Source organism: Saccopteryx bilineata, chromosome 6 (assembly GCF_036850765.1).
Source record: "Saccopteryx bilineata isolate mSacBil1 chromosome 6, mSacBil1_pri_phased_curated, whole genome shotgun sequence".
In the NCBI taxonomy this organism is placed as follows: Eukaryota; Metazoa; Chordata; class Mammalia; order Chiroptera; family Emballonuridae; genus Saccopteryx; species Saccopteryx bilineata.
In genome coordinates this window covers 154,682,222-154,701,689 of record NC_089495.1, presented here as the reverse complement: position 1 = coordinate 154,701,689, position 19,468 = coordinate 154,682,222, and the positions used below count along the sequence as shown (strand labels likewise).

Here is a 19,468-nt window from a genome sequence, read left to right as displayed (position 1 = left end):
ACAGCAGACTAATACTTGGGTAGTTGAAATTCCTGAGGAAGAGAGGAGGAAATAAGACAGAAAAAATACCTAAAGAAATAAAGGGTAACTGTTTTCTAAACTTGATGAAAACTATAAAGCCACAGACCCAAGAAGCTCAATGAACCCCAAACACAAGAAGCATGAAGAACAACTACACCAAGAAATGTTATAATCAAATTACTAAAACCAGTATAAAAGAAACTCTTAAAGGCAATCAGGGAGAAAAAAAAGATACATTTCATACAGAAAAACAAAGATAAAGATGCTATCAGAAGCCCTGGCCAGTTGGCTCAGTGCTAGAGTATCGGCCTGGCATGTGGATGTCCCGGGTTCGATTCCTGGTCAGGGCACACAGAAGAAATAACCATCTGCTTCTCCACCCTTCTTTCTCTCCTTCTCTCTCTCTCTTCCCCTCCCACCACCATGACTCCATTGGAGCAAGTTGGCCCAGGTACTGAGGATGGCACCATGGCTTCGCCTCAGGCGCTAAAATGGCTCTGGTTGCCACAGAGCAACGGCCCCAGAGGGGCCGAACATCGCCCTTTAGTGGGCTAGCCAGGTGGATCCCAGTTGGGTACATTTGGGAGTCACTCTGCCTCCCTATTTCTCACTTAAGAAAACTATAAAAAAGAAAAAAAAAAGAGATGATATCAGATTTCTCTGAAAATAATTTATCACCAGCAGACCTGTATTACAAGAATGTTAAGGAAAATTCTATCAGATAGAAACATGAATATATAGAAAGAAAGATTATCAGAAATGCTAACTGCAAGGGTAAAACAAGACATTCTATTTCTGTTATTTAAAACTCTTTAAAAAGATAACTTGATGTTTAAACAAAAATAACGACACTGTTTAGAGCTAATATCATATGTAAAATTAAAATGTAACAATATCACAAAGGCCAGGACAGAAAACATGAACTATTGTAAGGTTCTTTCACTGTACAGGAAGCGCACACAGAGATTGCACAGTGGGCTGTGATGAGTTTAAGATGTGCACTAGAAACCCTCAAGAAGCCCTGGTCGGACAGCTCAGCTGGTAAGAGCATCGGCCCAAAGCACAGAGGTTGCTGGTTTGAGCCCTAGTCAGGGGACATACAGAAACAGATCATGTTCCTGTCTATCTGTCCCTCTCTCTCTCCCTCTCTCTCACCCTTCCTCTCGCTAAAATCAATAAATAAAAAAATTTAAAAAAAAAAACCCTCGATGAATTTAAAAAAAAAGAAGCCCTAAAGAAAATACTAAGAGTAAAGTTATAGCTAATAAGCCAACAGAGAAGATAAAATGAAATAAAAAATAATCCAAAAGAAAGCAGAGTAAAAGGGAAAAGGGAATAAAAAACAGATTGAACAAATGAAAAGGCAAAATAGAACAAGAATATAAAATCAAGCCTAACTATATCAATAATCACCTTAAGTATAAATGGTCTAAACAACCCAATTAAGAGAAAGAGATTACATTTGGATTTTTTTAAAAAATCAAGAGCCAACAATATGCTATCTAAAAGAAATGCATTTCAAAGACACAAACATATAAATACACAGATTAAAAATAAAAGGTCAACAAATGATATATCATGCTAACACCAGACAAAACAAAGCTAAGTGACTCTACTGATATTATTACCAGAGATAAAGAAGATCATTCCATAAAGATAAATGAGTTAATCATTCAAGAGCACAGTATTTTAAATGTTTATGTACCTAATAACAGAATTGCAAAATTCATCAAGAAAAACTTAAAAGAAAAAGAGACAAATACCAATTATATTTGAAGATTTCAGTATTCCTTTCTCCATATATTTTTTAATATTTTTATTATTGACTTTAGTGAGAGAGGCAGGGGGCAGAAGAGAGAGAGAGAGAGAGAGAGAGAGAGAGAGGAACACTGAGCTGTTTCTGTATGTGCCCTGACCCAGGATCGAACCGGCAACCTCTGCTGCTTTGGGACGAACCAACTGAGCTATCCAGCAAGGGCTGTATTTTTTTTTTAATGTAGGGAGAAACTCAGCATGGACTTTCTATCCTATCAACCAATTTGACCTGATTAACATTTTATAGAGCACTCCATTCTTCTCAATGCACATGGAAAATTTACAAAAACAAACCATATCCTGGGTCACAAAACAAATCTCAGTAAATCCCAAAGGATTCAAGTCATACAAAATATGTCCTCTTACCACAATGGAATTACAGCAGAAACCAATAATAGAAAAATTCTTAGAAAATCTCCAATAATTGAAAAATAAAACTCATCTTCCTAAATAATCCATAGATCTAGCATCAAGAGAAATTAGAATGTATACAAAGTTCAATAAAATAAAAATATGACATTGGAATTTGTAGAATGCACTACTGAGGAGGAAAATTATAACATTAAATAACTATATTAATCTTTCACCTTAAAAAAATATGTGCAAGCCTGACTAGGCAGTGGCATGGTGGAGAGAGCATCAGACTGGGATGTGGAGGACCCAGGTTCGAAACGCCGAGGTTACCGGCTTGAGCGTGGGGTCACTGGCTTGAGCGTGGGATCATAGTCATGACCCCACGGTCACTGGCTTGAGCCCAAGGTTGCTGGCTTGAGCAAGGGGTCACTGGCTCTGCTGCAGTTCCCCCACCCCTGGTCAAGGCACATATAAGAAAGCAGTCAATGAACAACTAAGGAGACTAAGGAGCCGCAACAAAGAATTGATGCTCCTCATCTCTCTTCTTCCTGTCTGTCTGTCCCTTTCTCTGTCTGTCACAAAAAAAAAAAAAAAAAAAAAAAAAGTGCAAGAAGTGTATACTAAAAACTTAAAAGAAATTGAAGATCTTGAGAGAGACATGACCTGTTCATATATCAGAATATTCAATATTGTTAAGATGTCAATTCCCCCCACACTGACCTAGAGATTCAACACAATCCCAGGCAAAATCCCAGCAGGCTTTTTTATAAAAACTCACAACTAATTCTAAAATGTATGCGGAAATGCAGAGGACCTAAAATAGGCAATTTTGAAAAAGAAAAAAATTGGAAGACTTATACTACTTGATTTCAAGACTTACAACGCTATAATAATTAAGCCAGCATATCTGGCATACACATAAACATATATATCAATAGAACAGAACAGACTTCACATATCTGGTCAAGGGATTTTCAAGACAGGCACCAAATTAGTAAATGGAGGAAGGACAGTGTTTTCAAGAAATGGTGCTGAAACAACTGAACCATATACAAAAAACAAAAATAACTAAGGAACCCTTCAATTCTTACCTCATACCATATACAAAAATAACTTAAAATGAACTCTGTGTAAGAGCTAAAACAATGAAACTTCTGGGGGGAAAAAATAGATGATCTTTGTGATCTTGAATTAGGCAAAAATTTTAGACTGTTAAGAAAATGAAAGGGCAAGTTATATCCTGGGAGAAAATATTTTCAAAACATATGTTTAATAAAAGATTTATATTCAGAATGTATAAAAGAATTCTTATAATGTATAAGGTCTACCGGAAAGTTCTGTCCATTTCTATCACAAGTTTTGACACGTAAGCACATGTTTATTTGGCGCATGTGTGCCTCTCTATTTTTATCACTTAATGTATACATACTGACGTAGCAAATTAACTAAAACAAAGTTGATTCACATTAGTCTTATGTGTGAATCCATTGTGTACCCATGGCTACTGATAAAGTTCATTACGCCACTGTAATTTTTATGAATTTCAACAAGGAAGAAATGCTACAGAAGCATGTCTGTCGCATCCACCATATTCCCCGGACTTAGCACCCTCCAACTATCACTTGTTTTTGTCCTTACAAAATTTTTGAAGGGCAAAAAATTCAAAAATGAAGAAGATATCAAACAAGCACTGGTTCAATTTTTCACATCAAAAGATAAAACATTTTTCAAAAATGGGATATACAAATTGCCCTCACACTGGCAAGAAATCATTAATAATAATGGCAATTATATTATTTAATAAAGTTTATTGACAGTAAGAAAAATTTGTATTTTGTTTTATTCCAAAAACGGACAGAACTTTCTGGTAGACCTTATAGTAAAACAATCCGCTAAAAAAACAGGCAAAATGCAAAAAGAGGTGCATCACTTGAGATACACAGATGGCAATAAGCCCAATGAAAAGATACTCAACATCATCAGTCATTAGGAACATGCAAATTAATACCACAATCAGACACTATCAGATACCCACTAGCAAGGGTCAAATTAAAAAGACTGACAATATTGCCTGACCAGGTGGTAGCGCAGTGGACAGAGCATTGGACTGGGATGTGGACCCAGGTTTGAGACCCCAAGGTCACCAGCTTGAGCCCAGGGTCGCTGGCTCGAGCAAGGAGTCACTCGGTCTACTGTAGTCCCCCGGTCAAGGCACATATGAGAAATCAATCATGAACAACTAAGGAGCTGCCAACAAAGAATTGATGTTTCTCATCTCTCTCCCTTCCTGTCTGTCTGTGCCTATCTATCCCTCTCTCTGACTCTCTCTGTCTCTGCCACAAAAAAAAAAAAAAAAAAAAAAAAAAAAAGACTGACAATATCAAGTGCTGACAAGAATGTTAAGAAACGGGGAAATCTCATACTAAACACTTTGGAAAACAGTATGGCAGTTTCTTATAAAGTTATACTAGCTCACTCCTGGGTATTTAGCCATGAGAAATAAAAATGTATGATATGTTCACACATATGTTCATAGTAGCTTAGGAGCCAAAAATTAGAAATAACTAGGGTGTCCTTCAATTGACAGACAGATAATAACATTCTGGTGCATCCATGTAATGGAATATTAATCAACAGTAAAAAAGAATAAACAACTGACAGGTAACAGGAATGAATCTCAAAAACATTAAGTCCAAAGAAAACCAGATAGAAGGTGACGGAAGACAATTTGACTTTGGGTGATGGGAATGCAACATAATCAAATGTCAAAATAACCTGGAGATGTTCTCTCTGAACATATGTAACCTGATTTATCAATGTCACCCCATTAAAATTAATTTTTTAAAAAAGCATTAAGCTAAGTGAACAAAGCCAAACACAAAATACTACATCCTCTAGGACTCCATTTATGACTAAAGCGAAGACGAGAGTCAGATTCATGCTGCCCAGGGCAGGCTGGAGGAGACTGCCTGCGAAGGGATACGAGGGAACTTTCAGAGGTCGTGTAAATATCTTCTATCCTGATTTTAGGAGTGAATGACAACTCTGTATATTTGTCAAAACACATCAGACTGAATTTTAGGATGTGAGGGCGATCTGGCTACGACATCTGTCACCTCATTGATCGCCAGGGTTGATTCAGCTGATCTGGCTGGCTAGGCGGGTGTCCCCTTCTTCCCTCACTGCTCCATGTGCGTCCCTCCCAAAGCTGCGCACTTGGTCCAAGAGAACGACCTTCCCAGACAGAGGAGAGGACCATTCTTCAGTCAAGGGTATATGAGCAGCTGTGCTTCCCTGCTAAAACCTCCAAACAAGCTCTAAGCGTGAATTTTACTTTATATAAAATATACTCCAATAAACCCGAATTTAACATTTAGTATATGGTCCTGGCCGGTTGGCTTAGCAGTAGAGCAACAGCCTGGTGTGTGGAAATCCCGGATTCGATTCTCAGCCAGGGCACACAGGAGAAGCATCCATCTGCTTCTCCACCCTTCTCCCTTTCCTTTTTCTCTATCTCTCTCTTTCCCTCCCACAGCCAAGGCTCCACTGGAGCAAAGTTGGCCTGGGCGCTAAAGATGGTTCCATGGCCTCCGCCTCAGGAGCTAGAATGGCTCCGGCCGCAATGGAGGAATGCCCCAGATGGGCAGAGCATTGCCCCCTGGCAGGCATGCCGGGTGGATCCCGGTGGGGCACATGCAGGAGTCTGACTGCCTCCTCGCTTCTAACTTTGGAAAAATACAAAAAAATAAAATAAAGCAAAATAAAATAAAAATTTAGTATACAACAAAAATATTTGGGGTCAACAAAAATATTTAACAAGGGAGAGTTTTCTGTCTCAATTTAAAATGACTACCATTTAGCCTGACCAGGCGGTGGAGCAGTGGATAGAGCGTCGGACTGGGATGCGGAGGACCCTGGTTTGAGACCCCAAGGTCACCAGCTTGAGCATGGGCTCATCTGGTTTGAGCAAAGCTCACCAGCTTGGACCCCAGGACATTGGCTAGAGTAAGGGGTTACTTGGTCTGTTGTAGCCCAACAGTCAAGGCACATATGAGAAAGTAATCAATGAATAACTAAGGTGTCGCAACGAAAAACTAATGATTGATGCTTCTCATCTCTCTCTGTTCCTGTCTGTCCCTACCTATCCCTCTCTCCGACTCTCTCTCTGACTCTATAAAAAGAATAAATAATGAAATAAAATAAAATGACTACCATTTAAAACACTTTAAATATTAAAATTTAATATTTTTTCAGGAAATTGGTGATACCAATCATAAGTGGCAGGTTACATGCAAAGTTTGTATCTGTGTACATATCTGTATGTTCTAGAGAGAAAAGCCATAGTTTTTACGTCAGAATTTTTCTCAAAGTGGTCTACAATCTATAAAGAAGTTAACAATCCCACAGTTAAAGGGACTTCACATGTTGATACAACTGGCCATATCATCATTAGGAAGACGAGAACAGCAAAGTGACTCACCATTTCGATTTTGCTCATGTTGATCCTTCTCCTGATGCTGGTTTTGTGGCTGCCCTATGCTGACAGGTGGGTGATGCCCCAGGCCATAAGGTATGGGAGACCCCCGTCCATGTGTCTGTAAGAGGTTCATATTGTAGGCCATTGCTGCTTGGTGTGTAATAATTCGAGGATCAACTGCAAACCTACCCTGGTATCCTGTCCATGGTACCTAGGTTGTTAAAAGAAACAAAATAATTTCATTACATACATTTTGGAAGGCAAACTGCTATAGTGGTGCAATTAGGAAAAAGAAAACACATAAAGAGAAATGCTAAAAAATTAATGACTACAAAGTCAATGCCAATATAACAACTGGTAGAATTACTGCTATACCTCAACTGGCCTAAAATGGCCCCCTGAATCTTTAGAGAAAAAGGGAAAATTGATCACCTTACAGGTTGGGAAGAAACTGAGGGCTTAAAATTGGTAATTATTCCTTGAAGCATTAAATCATTTTATAGCCTTGAATCATTTCCCCTCAATATGAATGTATACATGTCACAGATTACTATAAAAATTATCTTTTAAGTCATATAGTTTAACAGACTGAATAAGAGAACAGGAGAAAAAAGAAACAATTTCATCTAAGGAGTCTCAACTCAAAAACAGATATTCCAATTTTATATGAATAACCAAAACATTTAACATTCATTTATAATAGGCAAAACTCAAAAAGGTCATTAGTTTAATCAATGCTTTTGATTAATTCAGCTCTTCCCTTATTATAGAAACAGAAAATTTCTTTAGGTGTATATATAATCTTTGCATAGTAACATAAAAGGGATAAATACCATGACATCTGAGCTACTGCCCCTATTATTTCATTATAACTGTTAAATGCAGACTCTTAGAAATCTTATATAATAAAAGCCTCTTTGACCTGGTAAAATGAAATGTAAGTCCTAAGGGACTTACTATTTAAAGCAGATGATATATAATGTTGCCAGGCTGTCTGGGAAGAAGTAACTCAGCTAAAATGGAAAGACTGTGGGGAGTGGGCATGAATTACATATTTCTTACTGACAGTTCTTCTCGGTGGCTGCTGTGATCGTGAACTATCATGATCAATATGACTGCGAAATGTCTGCAGCTCAGCAGTTTCCCATTTTTGGGGTGTGGGCAGGGGTTCCAAAGAGCTTGGCAATGATCACCTCTGCCAGAAATTACAGGACTTGCCTTCAATGAAAGAAAGGCTTTCTAGGCTAAAATTCCTGAATTTGGAAACAGTAAGTCAGCAAATTAACAAAATTACCAAAATATCCAAATGTCTTAAAGGAAATAAAAATGGGTGTTACACAAGATGGAAGCCCTCTAAAAACCATAATCTTAGAAAGGATTTTATAATGTTTTTAAGTACAAGGAAGATTTTATAAAGTGTGGAATCTCATATAAATTTAGATCCAAGGGAGTTAGGCTAATTCAAGCCTCTTGGCCTCCTCCAAAGAACTGTATTTCTTAGGAAAGGTTAGTGAATTATGTAAGAGTAAATAAAATGCAACAGATAAAAAAAAACATCACTTTACAAGGGTCCAATTTACTAGGTTTGTTAATGTTTAGCCCAATTTCCCCAGTAAAAATATTTTAAAAGAATACAAAGGCTTCTTCATGAAAATACCCTATTTACAGATTGCTTCATAGCCACTGACAATCTAGTAACAAATTGTAAGCAACAATTCACTTTTCTTTGGTCATTTCAAAATTTGAAGGTTAAAGATAAGAACTGCTTTAAAAGACACCAGCGGGCATTGAAAAGGTAAAAAAACAAAATAGGTTGGTAGAACATTATCTGGGATAGTCACTAATTTAGTGAAGCCTATTTTATTTTATTCAATAGAAAGTATCTCAAATATCCACTTACAGGTAAAGGCACCGACATAACTACATTCCCTCCATAGACAGCAGGAACATAAAGAATACTTGTCCCAGTGTGAGGATCTATTCTCTGAACAGGGCTTGGAGATTTCCCCAAATTTGGGTGAGGTCCAAGAGGGGGTGGAGGAGTATATGCTCTAATAGGATTGCCAATAAGTACAGAAGGATTAGGCTGAACTGAAAAATAAATAGAGAAAGGGTACACTCAATAGTTGTACATATTCACCTAGACAAAAATAATTTCAATCATCAGACAGCAAAATATATTTCCCAGGTTTGCCACAAAATATCTTATAATCAAAGAATTATTAGTGTGGAAGAGTAAAGCATATTAAAAAGAAAAACATAATTATTTAAAAATGTTCCCTAAAAGTAGCTTGAGATATGCGAAGTATTCCTTTTATAAAACTAGTATCTTTTTAAACATCTTCTGAGGCGGGAGATGTGTCCTTCTCCATCTCCAAGAGAGAAAACCACGCTCATGCGCACACTCTCAGTATACATTCCTCCAAGACTAGGCAAATATATATAATTCTTCAGAATAAAGTTTTGACTTGCAACTGTAATAAAGCCACATACAAAATGAAAGGTAAACAATTACTATTTTAAAAGCATAATTCTGCAACATTTTTAATAACTGAAATAAACTTTATCTTGAAATTTACATGACACAACTGTAAGATATAAATATGTCCCAAAAACTTATGTGGCATACATAAAAGGCTCAAATGTTTTTCCTCAGAGTTTCTGGATCTGTACCTTGGTACCTACAAAATCATCCCTTTTAAGAAGTGACATAGGAATAGAAGAGTTAAGTGAGTTTCAAAGTGTCAGTGTGTGTGTGTGTGTGTGTGTGTGTGTGTGTGTGTGTTTCCCTCTCCCTAACCTCCTCTTCCGATTGATGAAATTTGTGGTAAATCTCTTCTATCATAAAAGTGAGTTTTCATAGGGCTAATGTTTCTACTTACCAATTCCATCATTCTGGAAATGATCATTCTGGGTATGATGGAGGTTTTTCCCCTTTACAGAAAAAATTAAAAATAAAGTATAACAAACACATTTAATATTAGAGAACAATACCATTTTAGTAATCCTATGTAAATCAAATGTATACAGCAACAATTAAAAGTTAAAGTCTAAAAGCCTACAATTAATAACCAGTAGACTGCTTTGAACCAACCTTCTTTTTAAATATTAAGTCATGGTGGTAGAACTTAAGTGTTCTCAGCTTCATATTAGGGGTATCTAAACTTTTTTTATAATAACTTTTTTTTGGGGGGTTGGGCTTTTTTTTTGTATTTTTCTGAAGTAGGAAGTAGGAAGGCAGATAGACTCCTGCATGTATCTGACCAGGATACACCTGGCATGCCCACTAGGGGGCGATGCTCAGCCCATCAGGGGCGTTGCTCCGTTGCCATTCTAGTTCCTGAGGCGGAGGCCATGGAGCCATCCCCAGCGCCTGGGCCAACCTTGCTCCAATGGAGCCCTGGCTGCAGGAAGGGAAGAGAGAGACAGAGAGAAAGGAGAGGGGAAGAAGGGTGGAGAAGCAAATCGATGCTTCTGTGTGCCCTGGCCAGGAATCGAACCCAGGACTTCCACACGCTGGGCCGACACTATACCGCTGAGCTAGCTGGCCAGGGCTTATAATAACTTTTTATAAAAAGAAATATGCAATCGGTATGCCTAAAGCCTAAATTCTATTCCTTTGTAGTTTCTCTATAAATTTTTTATGAATTAAATAACAAAATGTAAAAGTTGTATGTCAAGGGGGAAATATTTGTCTTCAATTCTTGAGGATGACAACCTTTAAAACAATTACATGAATGTAAATATGGTTTGGGATTTAGGATATTTTGGGTATGATTCATGGCATCTTAAAGTGTAAAATTTACTGAAAGAACAGAAAAAGACACACTGACATAATTTGCTTAAGATATTGTACAAATTTTCCCGAAAGCAATTTGGCACTACCTATTGAAAGCATCAAAAATGTACATTAACCCAGTAATTGTACACTTTAACACAGTAATTGTACTTATAGGAATGTATCCAAATGAAATAATAATGGATTTGGGCACAGATGTTCATCACAGTATTGTTTATACACGTGCTTAAATGTCCTCCAATGAAGAACTTACTAAGTAAGCAATGGCAGATTTATATGGTAATGGTATACTAGTCTACCATTAAAAATAATGACTTTTAGGCAGAAACAGTATTTGAGGCGAAAATAGTTTCGAATTTGTGGGCTTTAAAATATTTCTTTCTCTTTCCACTGGCTAAATGTAACACATAAAGCCATTATACAAAAAAGGCAGCACATTGTAAACTTACCCTTAGACATGTACAGATTTTCTGTTTGTACACTACATCTGAAAACAGAAGGGGGAGATGCTGTCTACAGCAAGAAGAGAGATCTATTCTTGACTAGAGAAAAGTACAGTGATGCTTTATCTATTGCCTGAACTGTCTGCAACATGAAATAGTCAGATTCACACTAAAGATCAGTTGGTTAGTTATGGGTGGGCAAAGGCAGCTAGGCTCTGACTTTAAAAAGTCCCCCAAAATTAAAATAAAATCATATTTGGGCCTGACCAGGCGGTGGCGCAGTGGATAGAGCATCGGACTGGGATGCAGAGGACCCAGGTTCAAGACCCAGAGGTCGCCAGCTTGAGCGCGGGCTCATCTGGCTTGAGCAAAAAGCCCACCAGCTTGAACCCAAGGTCGCTGGCTCCAGCAAGGGGTTACTCGGTCTGCTGAAGGCCCGTGGTCAAGGCACATATAAGAAAGCAATCAATGAACAACTATGGTGTTGCAACGCACAATGAAAAACTAATAACTGATGCTTCTCATCTCTCTCCGTTCCTGTCTGTCCCTCTCTCTGAGTCTCTCTCTGTCTCTGTAAAAAAATATAAATAAATAAAATTAAAAAAAAAATTATATTTGGTCCATTAGCCAGAAGAGAATCTTCACAGTGACTGGCACTAGCTAAAGAAAACAGAGGAGTGATGAGAGAAGTAGGCAGAAGGTGACCAGAAGAGAAGGGAAAAGCTGCAGGCAACAGAGCTGGCAGAAGGGGGTGGACAATGAGGTGCATGAGCAATGGGAAGTAACCACAGGGACAGCAGGACCACAGACACAAACAGAGAAAAGGACAGCTGATGACACCATCCTAAGGTAAGATAGTTTTAAGAGGGTAACAAACCATCGAGATTTCTTAGTCATTAACCAGGGGTGATTGTGTAGTATGTGAAGAAACCATAGTAACTGAAGCAGTACGGGAAGCAGAATGGCCCTCCAACGATGCCCACGCCCTAATCCCTAGCGCCCTGAAAATGTCATGTTATATGGTGAAAGAGACTCTGCAAATATAATTAAAGATATGGACTTAAAATAAGAAGTTTATTCTGAATTATCTGGATGGACCCAATCTAATCACATGAGCCCTAAAAGCAGAGAAATTTCTCCCGATGGAGTCAGAGATGCAGCAGGAGAGGAAGTAAGGAATATGGTGGAAAGGAAGTCATGAGGACCCATGCAAGAGAAGGTTCAGTGCATCACAGATGACTCTGAGACACAGGGGTCATGTGCAAGAGCCGGAAAACAGATAATGCTCAGGATGGTTCCTTTGAAAAGACCAATGCATTATTTTATAGATTTTAGTTTGTGAGTTGTTTTTCACCATCTATCCTCTGAATAGTTTTATAGTGCATGCAAATGACTGTTCCTTTTTATCACAGCTTCCAAATATTGCTACCAACAAGCGCCCTAGGAATAAGCAGAGTGAAGACAGGCATACTGTTCTTCGTGCTACTTCTGCAGGCACCCAGGAAATGGCTGCAGTTATTATATAAGTGTTGCCTAGAGAGAGTGAGGCCAAGAGGGTTAGCTAGGACCACACACGTCTAGATCCCCTAACATCTTGTACCTTTACTAAACCTTATGATGGAACTGACAGCTAAGGAGAATAGTTATTTGCTCAAGGGAAAAAGAATGTTTTGTTGACACAGCCCTGAGGTAGCGGGTACAAAAGCATTTTAACCATGATCCAGCCTTCTATATGAAATCTTATTGGGGATTTTAAACCTTAGTCCAGGGGTCTCAAACTCGCGGCCTGCCAAACAATTTTGTGCGGCCTGCAGACTAATCCACGAAGTTCAAAATATTTTGGATAAAATTAAGTAAGCCTAGGGGCCTACTTGTATTTTTCATTTCTCTAGCATCCTAGCTAGATATTAGCTTAGTTAACAGCAGTTGTGATGCGAACTACAGTTTCTGGTCGTTTTGTGACACTGAGTAAACTGCATGTACGATTGTGCTTGTTGTACTGATTTTTTTTTGTTTTCAACTGCAGTGAGAAAAGTGTTGCATAACAGTTGCCTTTTGTAGACCTAGTGCGGCCAGCCGAACTGCTGTGATCTTGCTCTGCGGCCCACATGCTGAGTTGAGTTTAAGACCCCTGCCTTAGTCTAACATTAACAATTCTAATTTTTAATATTTCTTATGCACATAATTGTGTTGAAAGTAAATATTAAGGAAACCTGGGGGGAGTCGTCTGGTTTATTATCACGTTTTCAGAAGTATCATTTTTCTATCAATGAAGTATATTCCCCTTTATCAAAAGACTCAAGCACATAAAATAAAATATCTGTGATTTGTTTCAAAATGTTCCAGTGTGTATCCATGTGGTAATGGAGTGGGGGAAGTGGGCTGTAGATGAAACAAGGTTAAGTCGATAATTAATGAAACTGGATGATAGGGAATTCGTTTTACTATTCTCTCTACTTCAGTAAATGTTTAAAATTTTCTACTATAGAAAGTTGAATAAAAAAAGACTCCAGTACAAGTTCAAACCTTAAAACAATTTTGTGGAAATATTAAAAAATAATAATAAAACACTGGGGAAAGAAAGGGAATATGGTGACAGAAATAACCTTTGGCTCACAATACCTCAGTCTCTGCCTATCTCTACCACTCCATGGACTCCTGAACAAGATCTCTACTGTGGAAACTGCCTTGGACCCACCTCCTTCCTCTGATCATTGCCCCTCCAACATCTGTCACTGGAGGCTCATTTGCTTATCTTTGCTTCTCTAGTGCCTACCATAACAGCTGGCACATAAAAGAAACTTAACTGTTTGATAATTAGTATTTATTAGTAGTTTAAGCTTATTAAAAAAATAAAAATTAAAAAAAATGTATAAGCTTTAGTAAGCTAGAGGACTCATTTATGCAAAAGGCTTAATCTCCTAGTAACCCCAAGTCACTAAAGCATTATTGCACATTAGTTTCATTTTTATTAAACTAAGAATATACAACAGTATATTAATATACAGTTCTATTCTCAGCTTAATGATTTAGCTAAAAAAAAATTTCAATATATTAAACCATTAATTATTACTTACAACTTACACATTAGGTTTTTTTATTTTTTAAATGAAGCCCAAAACTGACCCACTCTATTAACTCATGTCAATAAGTTTAATACGGTGCAAGTGACTATAAATACACCAAAACTCTGTAACAAATACTAAACATGTCATTCTCATAACTTTTCTAGACGGTAAGTGTACACATCTTTTTTTCCAGGCACTCTACTAATAATTAGCTGTCTCTGCCCAACAGGACTATGGTTCAAAAGCAGAAATGACTCTGACTCTCCCACCTCACCTCCCTCTGTCTAGATTACTTCTTATACAACAAATGCAGGTGCAAATCAACTAAAGTCATCTTCCAGAAGTCGGCCAAATTTTCTCACTGTGTCAAATACCATTTGAAATGAACTGGTCATCAACAAAGGATTAGAACTATTTTCTTTATACAGAAATTGTTATAATGTTATTCCTTATAAATAATATGCTTTTAATAAGTATGATAGTCTAGTCTTCTAAACTGCCTTTTTTTATTCACATCTTGCTAAAATAAGTCTATCAGCAGAGAGGACTGGAAGTTATATTATGCAAAACGACACAAGAAGAAATCAGGTACTTGAAAACTTCTTGAGGATGACCATAACATTGAGTACGGCTAAACGCCACAATGTATTTCCACTTCCATGTCCACACTAGACAATGTCCTTGCAGAAACTGCTTGCCGCCCAATGTAACCTTCAATATTTAAAGTAACTAGCAGCCCCCTCCACAATCCTTTGCCACTCAGCTCTCTCCTTTCCCTTTAACCTCTTCCATTTCATTACCAGGTTTACCTTGGGGGGTGACTGCTGCAGCTTGTTGGCACTTCCTGAATGCTGCAGTCTGAGAGCCCGTGGGATAAATTCGGGCGCCAGTGGATTCAACACATACGTCTTCTTTAGTTCTAAAGCCTCTAGCTGAGCTTTGATCTGTTCAAAAGTGATTCCATGTAGGCTATTATTTTCATGACAAAGGGCAATAAACCGCTCCCAAAATTTCCTACAGAAAAGATTTAGAAGATAGGTTTATCATTTCAGTGGGTGAGAACACAGAAATGAACATAAACAACTAAAGATCATTTCAAATTTCCTCCCCCAAACCTAACTCCTTAGATCCAATATTCATCTGACTAGGATTCAGATATAATCTTCCTGCTAAATCAGAAAACTTTAGAAGCTGATTAGTGAAATAATCCTAGTGCCACGTCTAGGATTGTGGAACATACAAAGTATGCTCTCAATTCATTTTGGCCAACCAATCGCAAGTAACATGGTCAATGCTCAGCCATCCACACTAACCTAGCACAACAGTTACTGTTATCCACGTAAGTAAGGATTTCAAAATTGATAACTCATTTTACAGAAGATTTGTACTTCTAAGCATACACATACATTATATGCACATACACACATCATATATATACATATGTATGTTACACACACACACATGCACACATTCACGTGCAAATTAAACTAATTATGGGACCAAAGTAGCCTGGTGCTAGATAACAAAGAAAAGTCAACTCAGGACATCAATCTGAGCCACAAAATAGATAAGCCTCTCATGAGGAGTCTAAGAAATAACTAGCTACTCTTATCTTTTCATCTTTCTTTTTTTTTTTTTAATTTTTATTTTATTCATTTTAGAGAGGAGAGAGAGAGAGAGAGACAGGGGGGAGGAGCTGGAAGCATCAACTCCCATATGTGCCTTAACCAGGCAAGCCCAGGGTTTCGAACCAGTGACCTCAGCATTTCCAGGTTGACGCTTTATCCACTGCGCCACCACAGGTCAGGCATCTTTTCCTCTTTCTTAATGGCTGCTTGTCCCAAGCACAAGTTACAACACTAAGAGTTAAATTAATCATAGAAAATACAGGAAGCTGAAATGCTCATTTTAATGCTGATTATTCATTTCCTAATTAAATTCTTACTAAAGGAGAAAAAAAACATTCAAATAATCTATTTGAAAATAGATCTCCAATGTAAATAAAATATTAAATACATATTATGCAAGAAAACATAAAAATTTTAAAAATTTTAAATGACTTATTAATATGAGATTCAAATAATGTTCTATTATTCTATAAAAGATATAGGATATGGATTCTTCCCAAGTTGGTATCCTTGTGTCCAGATGGAACAGCAAGTAATCAAGATGGCTTCAAGAAGCATAAATTAAAAAGGTTTATAGTGTAATAGTATATGAATAGCAATTGGGTTATTAATATGTTCATAAAACTTTGCAGTTTAGTCTGACCAGGTGGTGGCACAATGGATAGAGCATCGGACTGGGATACAAAGGACCGAGGTTGGAGACCCCAAGCTCACCAGCTTGGACCCAAGGTCGCTGGCTTGAGCAAGGGGTTACTCGGTCTGCTGCAGGCCCACAGTCAAGGCACATATGAGAAAGCAATCAATGAACAACTAAGGTGTCGCAATGAAAAACTGATGATTGATGCTTCTCATCTCTCCGTTCTTGTCTTTGTCCCTATCTATCCCTCTCTCTGACTCTGTCTCTATAAAAAAAAAAAAAATTTTTTTGAAAAAAAAATTAATGCTTCTCAATTCTCTCCCTTCCTGTCTGCCTGTCTCTATCTGTCCCTCTCTCTGTCAAAAAAAAAACAACCCAAAAAACAACTTTGCAGTTTAATTTCAAACTGTGTTTCTCTTACATATGCCTTGTATCATTTTTTCTAATTTTTTAACGATGAATTTAAAATTTTTCAGGCCTATATGCCAACAAGAAAAATAAAAAATGCTACAAAATATTATTATGCATTCCTGACAATAAGAAATAAAGGCCAACAAGAGAGTCAGCCAGTTCTAAGAAGTGTGTGTTGCTAAGAAAGGCACACTAAAATCTGCCCTTTCTATTCTTAAGGACTCTTCTGACGGAATCAAGGTTTTTTCTCATAGTCTGAGCATTAAGGAAGGATTGTCTTTAATATAGCACTCAGGATCTAAAATCCATAAACCTTCCCACCCTTTTGATTTAAAAAGCCACAAAATTCAACTGAATGAATACATATTTAAAAATACAATGCTACTACATGCTGTATTCATTATTATTTTTATTTTTTTTTATTTTTTTATTTTTCAGAAGTTAGAAGCGGGGAGGCAGGCAGACAAACTCCCACATGTGCCTGACCGGGATCCACCCAGCATGCCCACCCAGGGGCGATGCTCTGCCCATCTGGGGCATTGCTCTGTTGCAGCCAGAGCCATTCTAGTGCCTGAGGTGGAGGCCGTAGAGCCATCCTCAGCACCCAAGCCAACTTTGCTCCACTGGAGCCTTGGCTATGGGATGGGAGGAGATAGAGAGGAAGGAGGGGGGAAGGGTGGAGAAGCAGACAGGCACTTCTCCTGGGTGCCCTGGCCAGGAATCAAACCCGGGACTTCCACACGCCAGGCCGATGCTCTACCGCTGAGCCAACTGGCCAGGGCTACATGCCGTATTCAAAAGAAAGATCTTTGGTCTAATTGATCAAGTATCAGTTTCATTGAATGGCATTTCGCATTCGTGTTAAACTTTAAGACACAGCAAAACAAAAACAACCCAGAGAGAATGGACTGGCTTTTACTCTAGCTCAGTTTTTGGTGTAATTTCTTACAACATATTTTCATTTTCAGCTTACATAGCCAAAATGCTAGAACTTGCTCTATTTTCAAGCTACCTTTTTTAAAATTCCATACCTTGTTCCTATACTACCCTCCCTGACCTCAACTACACTGAATAGGAGTCGAATTCACCTTCAAACAACCTCACACTTAACAAGAAGCCAGTAACTCCCTGACAGTCTTTGTCTACAAGACCCCAGGGATCTCACAGAAGCAGCCTTGGAGCAGAAGGTCACCATTTCAGAAGTAACACCAAACACTCTAAGTTAGTCAAGTTAAACATGTTCTGAAAGCAACCTGAAATTTCCTTTGAAGTCTCACTTGTCTTTTAATTGCCCCACAGATATAGATAGCAACACGGTCAAGAGCCTGGATTCCTGAACTAGACTGTTTGGGTTTCAGAGTGGCTGTCATTCAAATTCAGTCAGTAGCTGTGTAACATCAGGCAAATTACTTAACCTCTCTTGGTATCTCAGTTTCCTCATGTGTCAAATAGGGTACCGAAAGTTTTATTATTATTATACCTTATTATTGAAGTCTTTTATTATTGAAATGTTGAGAGTATTATTATACTTTATTATTGAAAAGACTTCTCACATTTAAACTTTTCAAAGAAATGTAATTTTTTCTTTAAAAATTATTAGTTTTAAAGCTCAAAAATATCCTTTTCCTCTCTTTGTGATGGCTCTTTCAAAGACCACTTACATTGACCCTGAACTTGAATATTTTAATGAAGTACTATGCATGGCATTATAAGGCATTTCTGAACACACACTAGATCACTTCAGAATTTCATCTACACTCAAAATGAGAATAAGAATTCACTATGCTTATTTAAAGACTTCGCCAATTCTCAGCCCCCTCACTAAGTGTGAACATAGTATCATCACATTAACATTTTTTCTTAGTAATGTTGGCTAGAGAACTCAAGTGTGTTTCTACATTATAAGTACTTTTAATTACTATAGAACACAAAATTTGGTTTTGTTTTTATGCTTCTGGGATCACTGACAAAACACTGAGAAATCATTTGATGTCCTTAGGTCAGAGAGAGAGAGAGAGAGAGAGAGAGAGAGAGAAAGTGTTTGTGTATATGTACTCAGACACATACATACACGTTTCTATATATCCACGAAATATGTTTATATCTCTCACAGAGTTAAAGGAAGCTGCAAATAAAGAAATTCAGCTAAAAGGAAGACCTTTCCCAAAACACACTGGTTTGGATACACGCAGGACGCGCCTCCTGGCTCTCCCCATGCCGTGAGGATTTATCCCCACATTCACCACCTCCTGGAAAGGCAGGGTAACCCAGTGAGAAGAGCTTGGGTTTTTTAAGTCAATCTGACATCTGTCTGAGTGGACCTCTTAATAGCTACGTGACCCTGGCAGTAATTTCAACTCTCTGAATCAGGCTGCCCATTTAAAATGCAAATAAAATACCCACATTGCAGGGTTGTTGTGACGACTGAATGAGGCCAAGTGTACAGAACACTTGACCTAGACCTAGCATCCGAGAGAGAAAGCTATCAATAAACAGCAGCTCTGACTTTAATAGTTGTTGGTCTGGCAAGTGGGCAAAGGGGAAGTTCGCTACATTCATTTTGGGTTAATAGAAAAATTCTATTTAAAAGTACAACAGAAAAGATTACATAACCAGCTGCCTTCTAAACTAACAGTGTATTGAATATATACACAGAAATTGTTCACTGAAAAATTGATCAATATTTGAAAATGTCATATTAGTTTTTTAGAAAATACAGAATGGGTGGGGAGATTGTTTCTGATGAACTCAAACTACAAAAAATTCATACCTCCATTTTTACAGTATTTAAAAATCACACTATGTTCTCTAGGTT

General features: G+C 37.7%; 1 protein-coding gene across 3 annotated transcripts in view; it reads right to left on the bottom strand.

The window, feature by feature from the left end:
* The window catches only part of HELZ (helicase with zinc finger), a 193,708-nt gene that overhangs the window by 41,230 nt on the left and 133,010 nt on the right, over positions 1 to 19,468 (bottom strand). For all 3 annotated transcript variants that reach the window (XM_066235080.1, XM_066235082.1, XM_066235081.1), the window contains 4 exons: positions 14,787 to 14,991; positions 9,550 to 9,601; positions 8,568 to 8,758; positions 6,671 to 6,878 (listed from right to left, as the gene is read on the bottom strand). In XM_066235080.1, the coding sequence (XP_066091177.1) occupies positions 6,671 to 6,878; positions 8,568 to 8,758; positions 9,550 to 9,601; positions 14,787 to 14,991 (656 nt within the window). The remainder of the gene's footprint in view (positions 1 to 6,670; positions 6,879 to 8,567; positions 8,759 to 9,549; positions 9,602 to 14,786; positions 14,992 to 19,468) is intronic.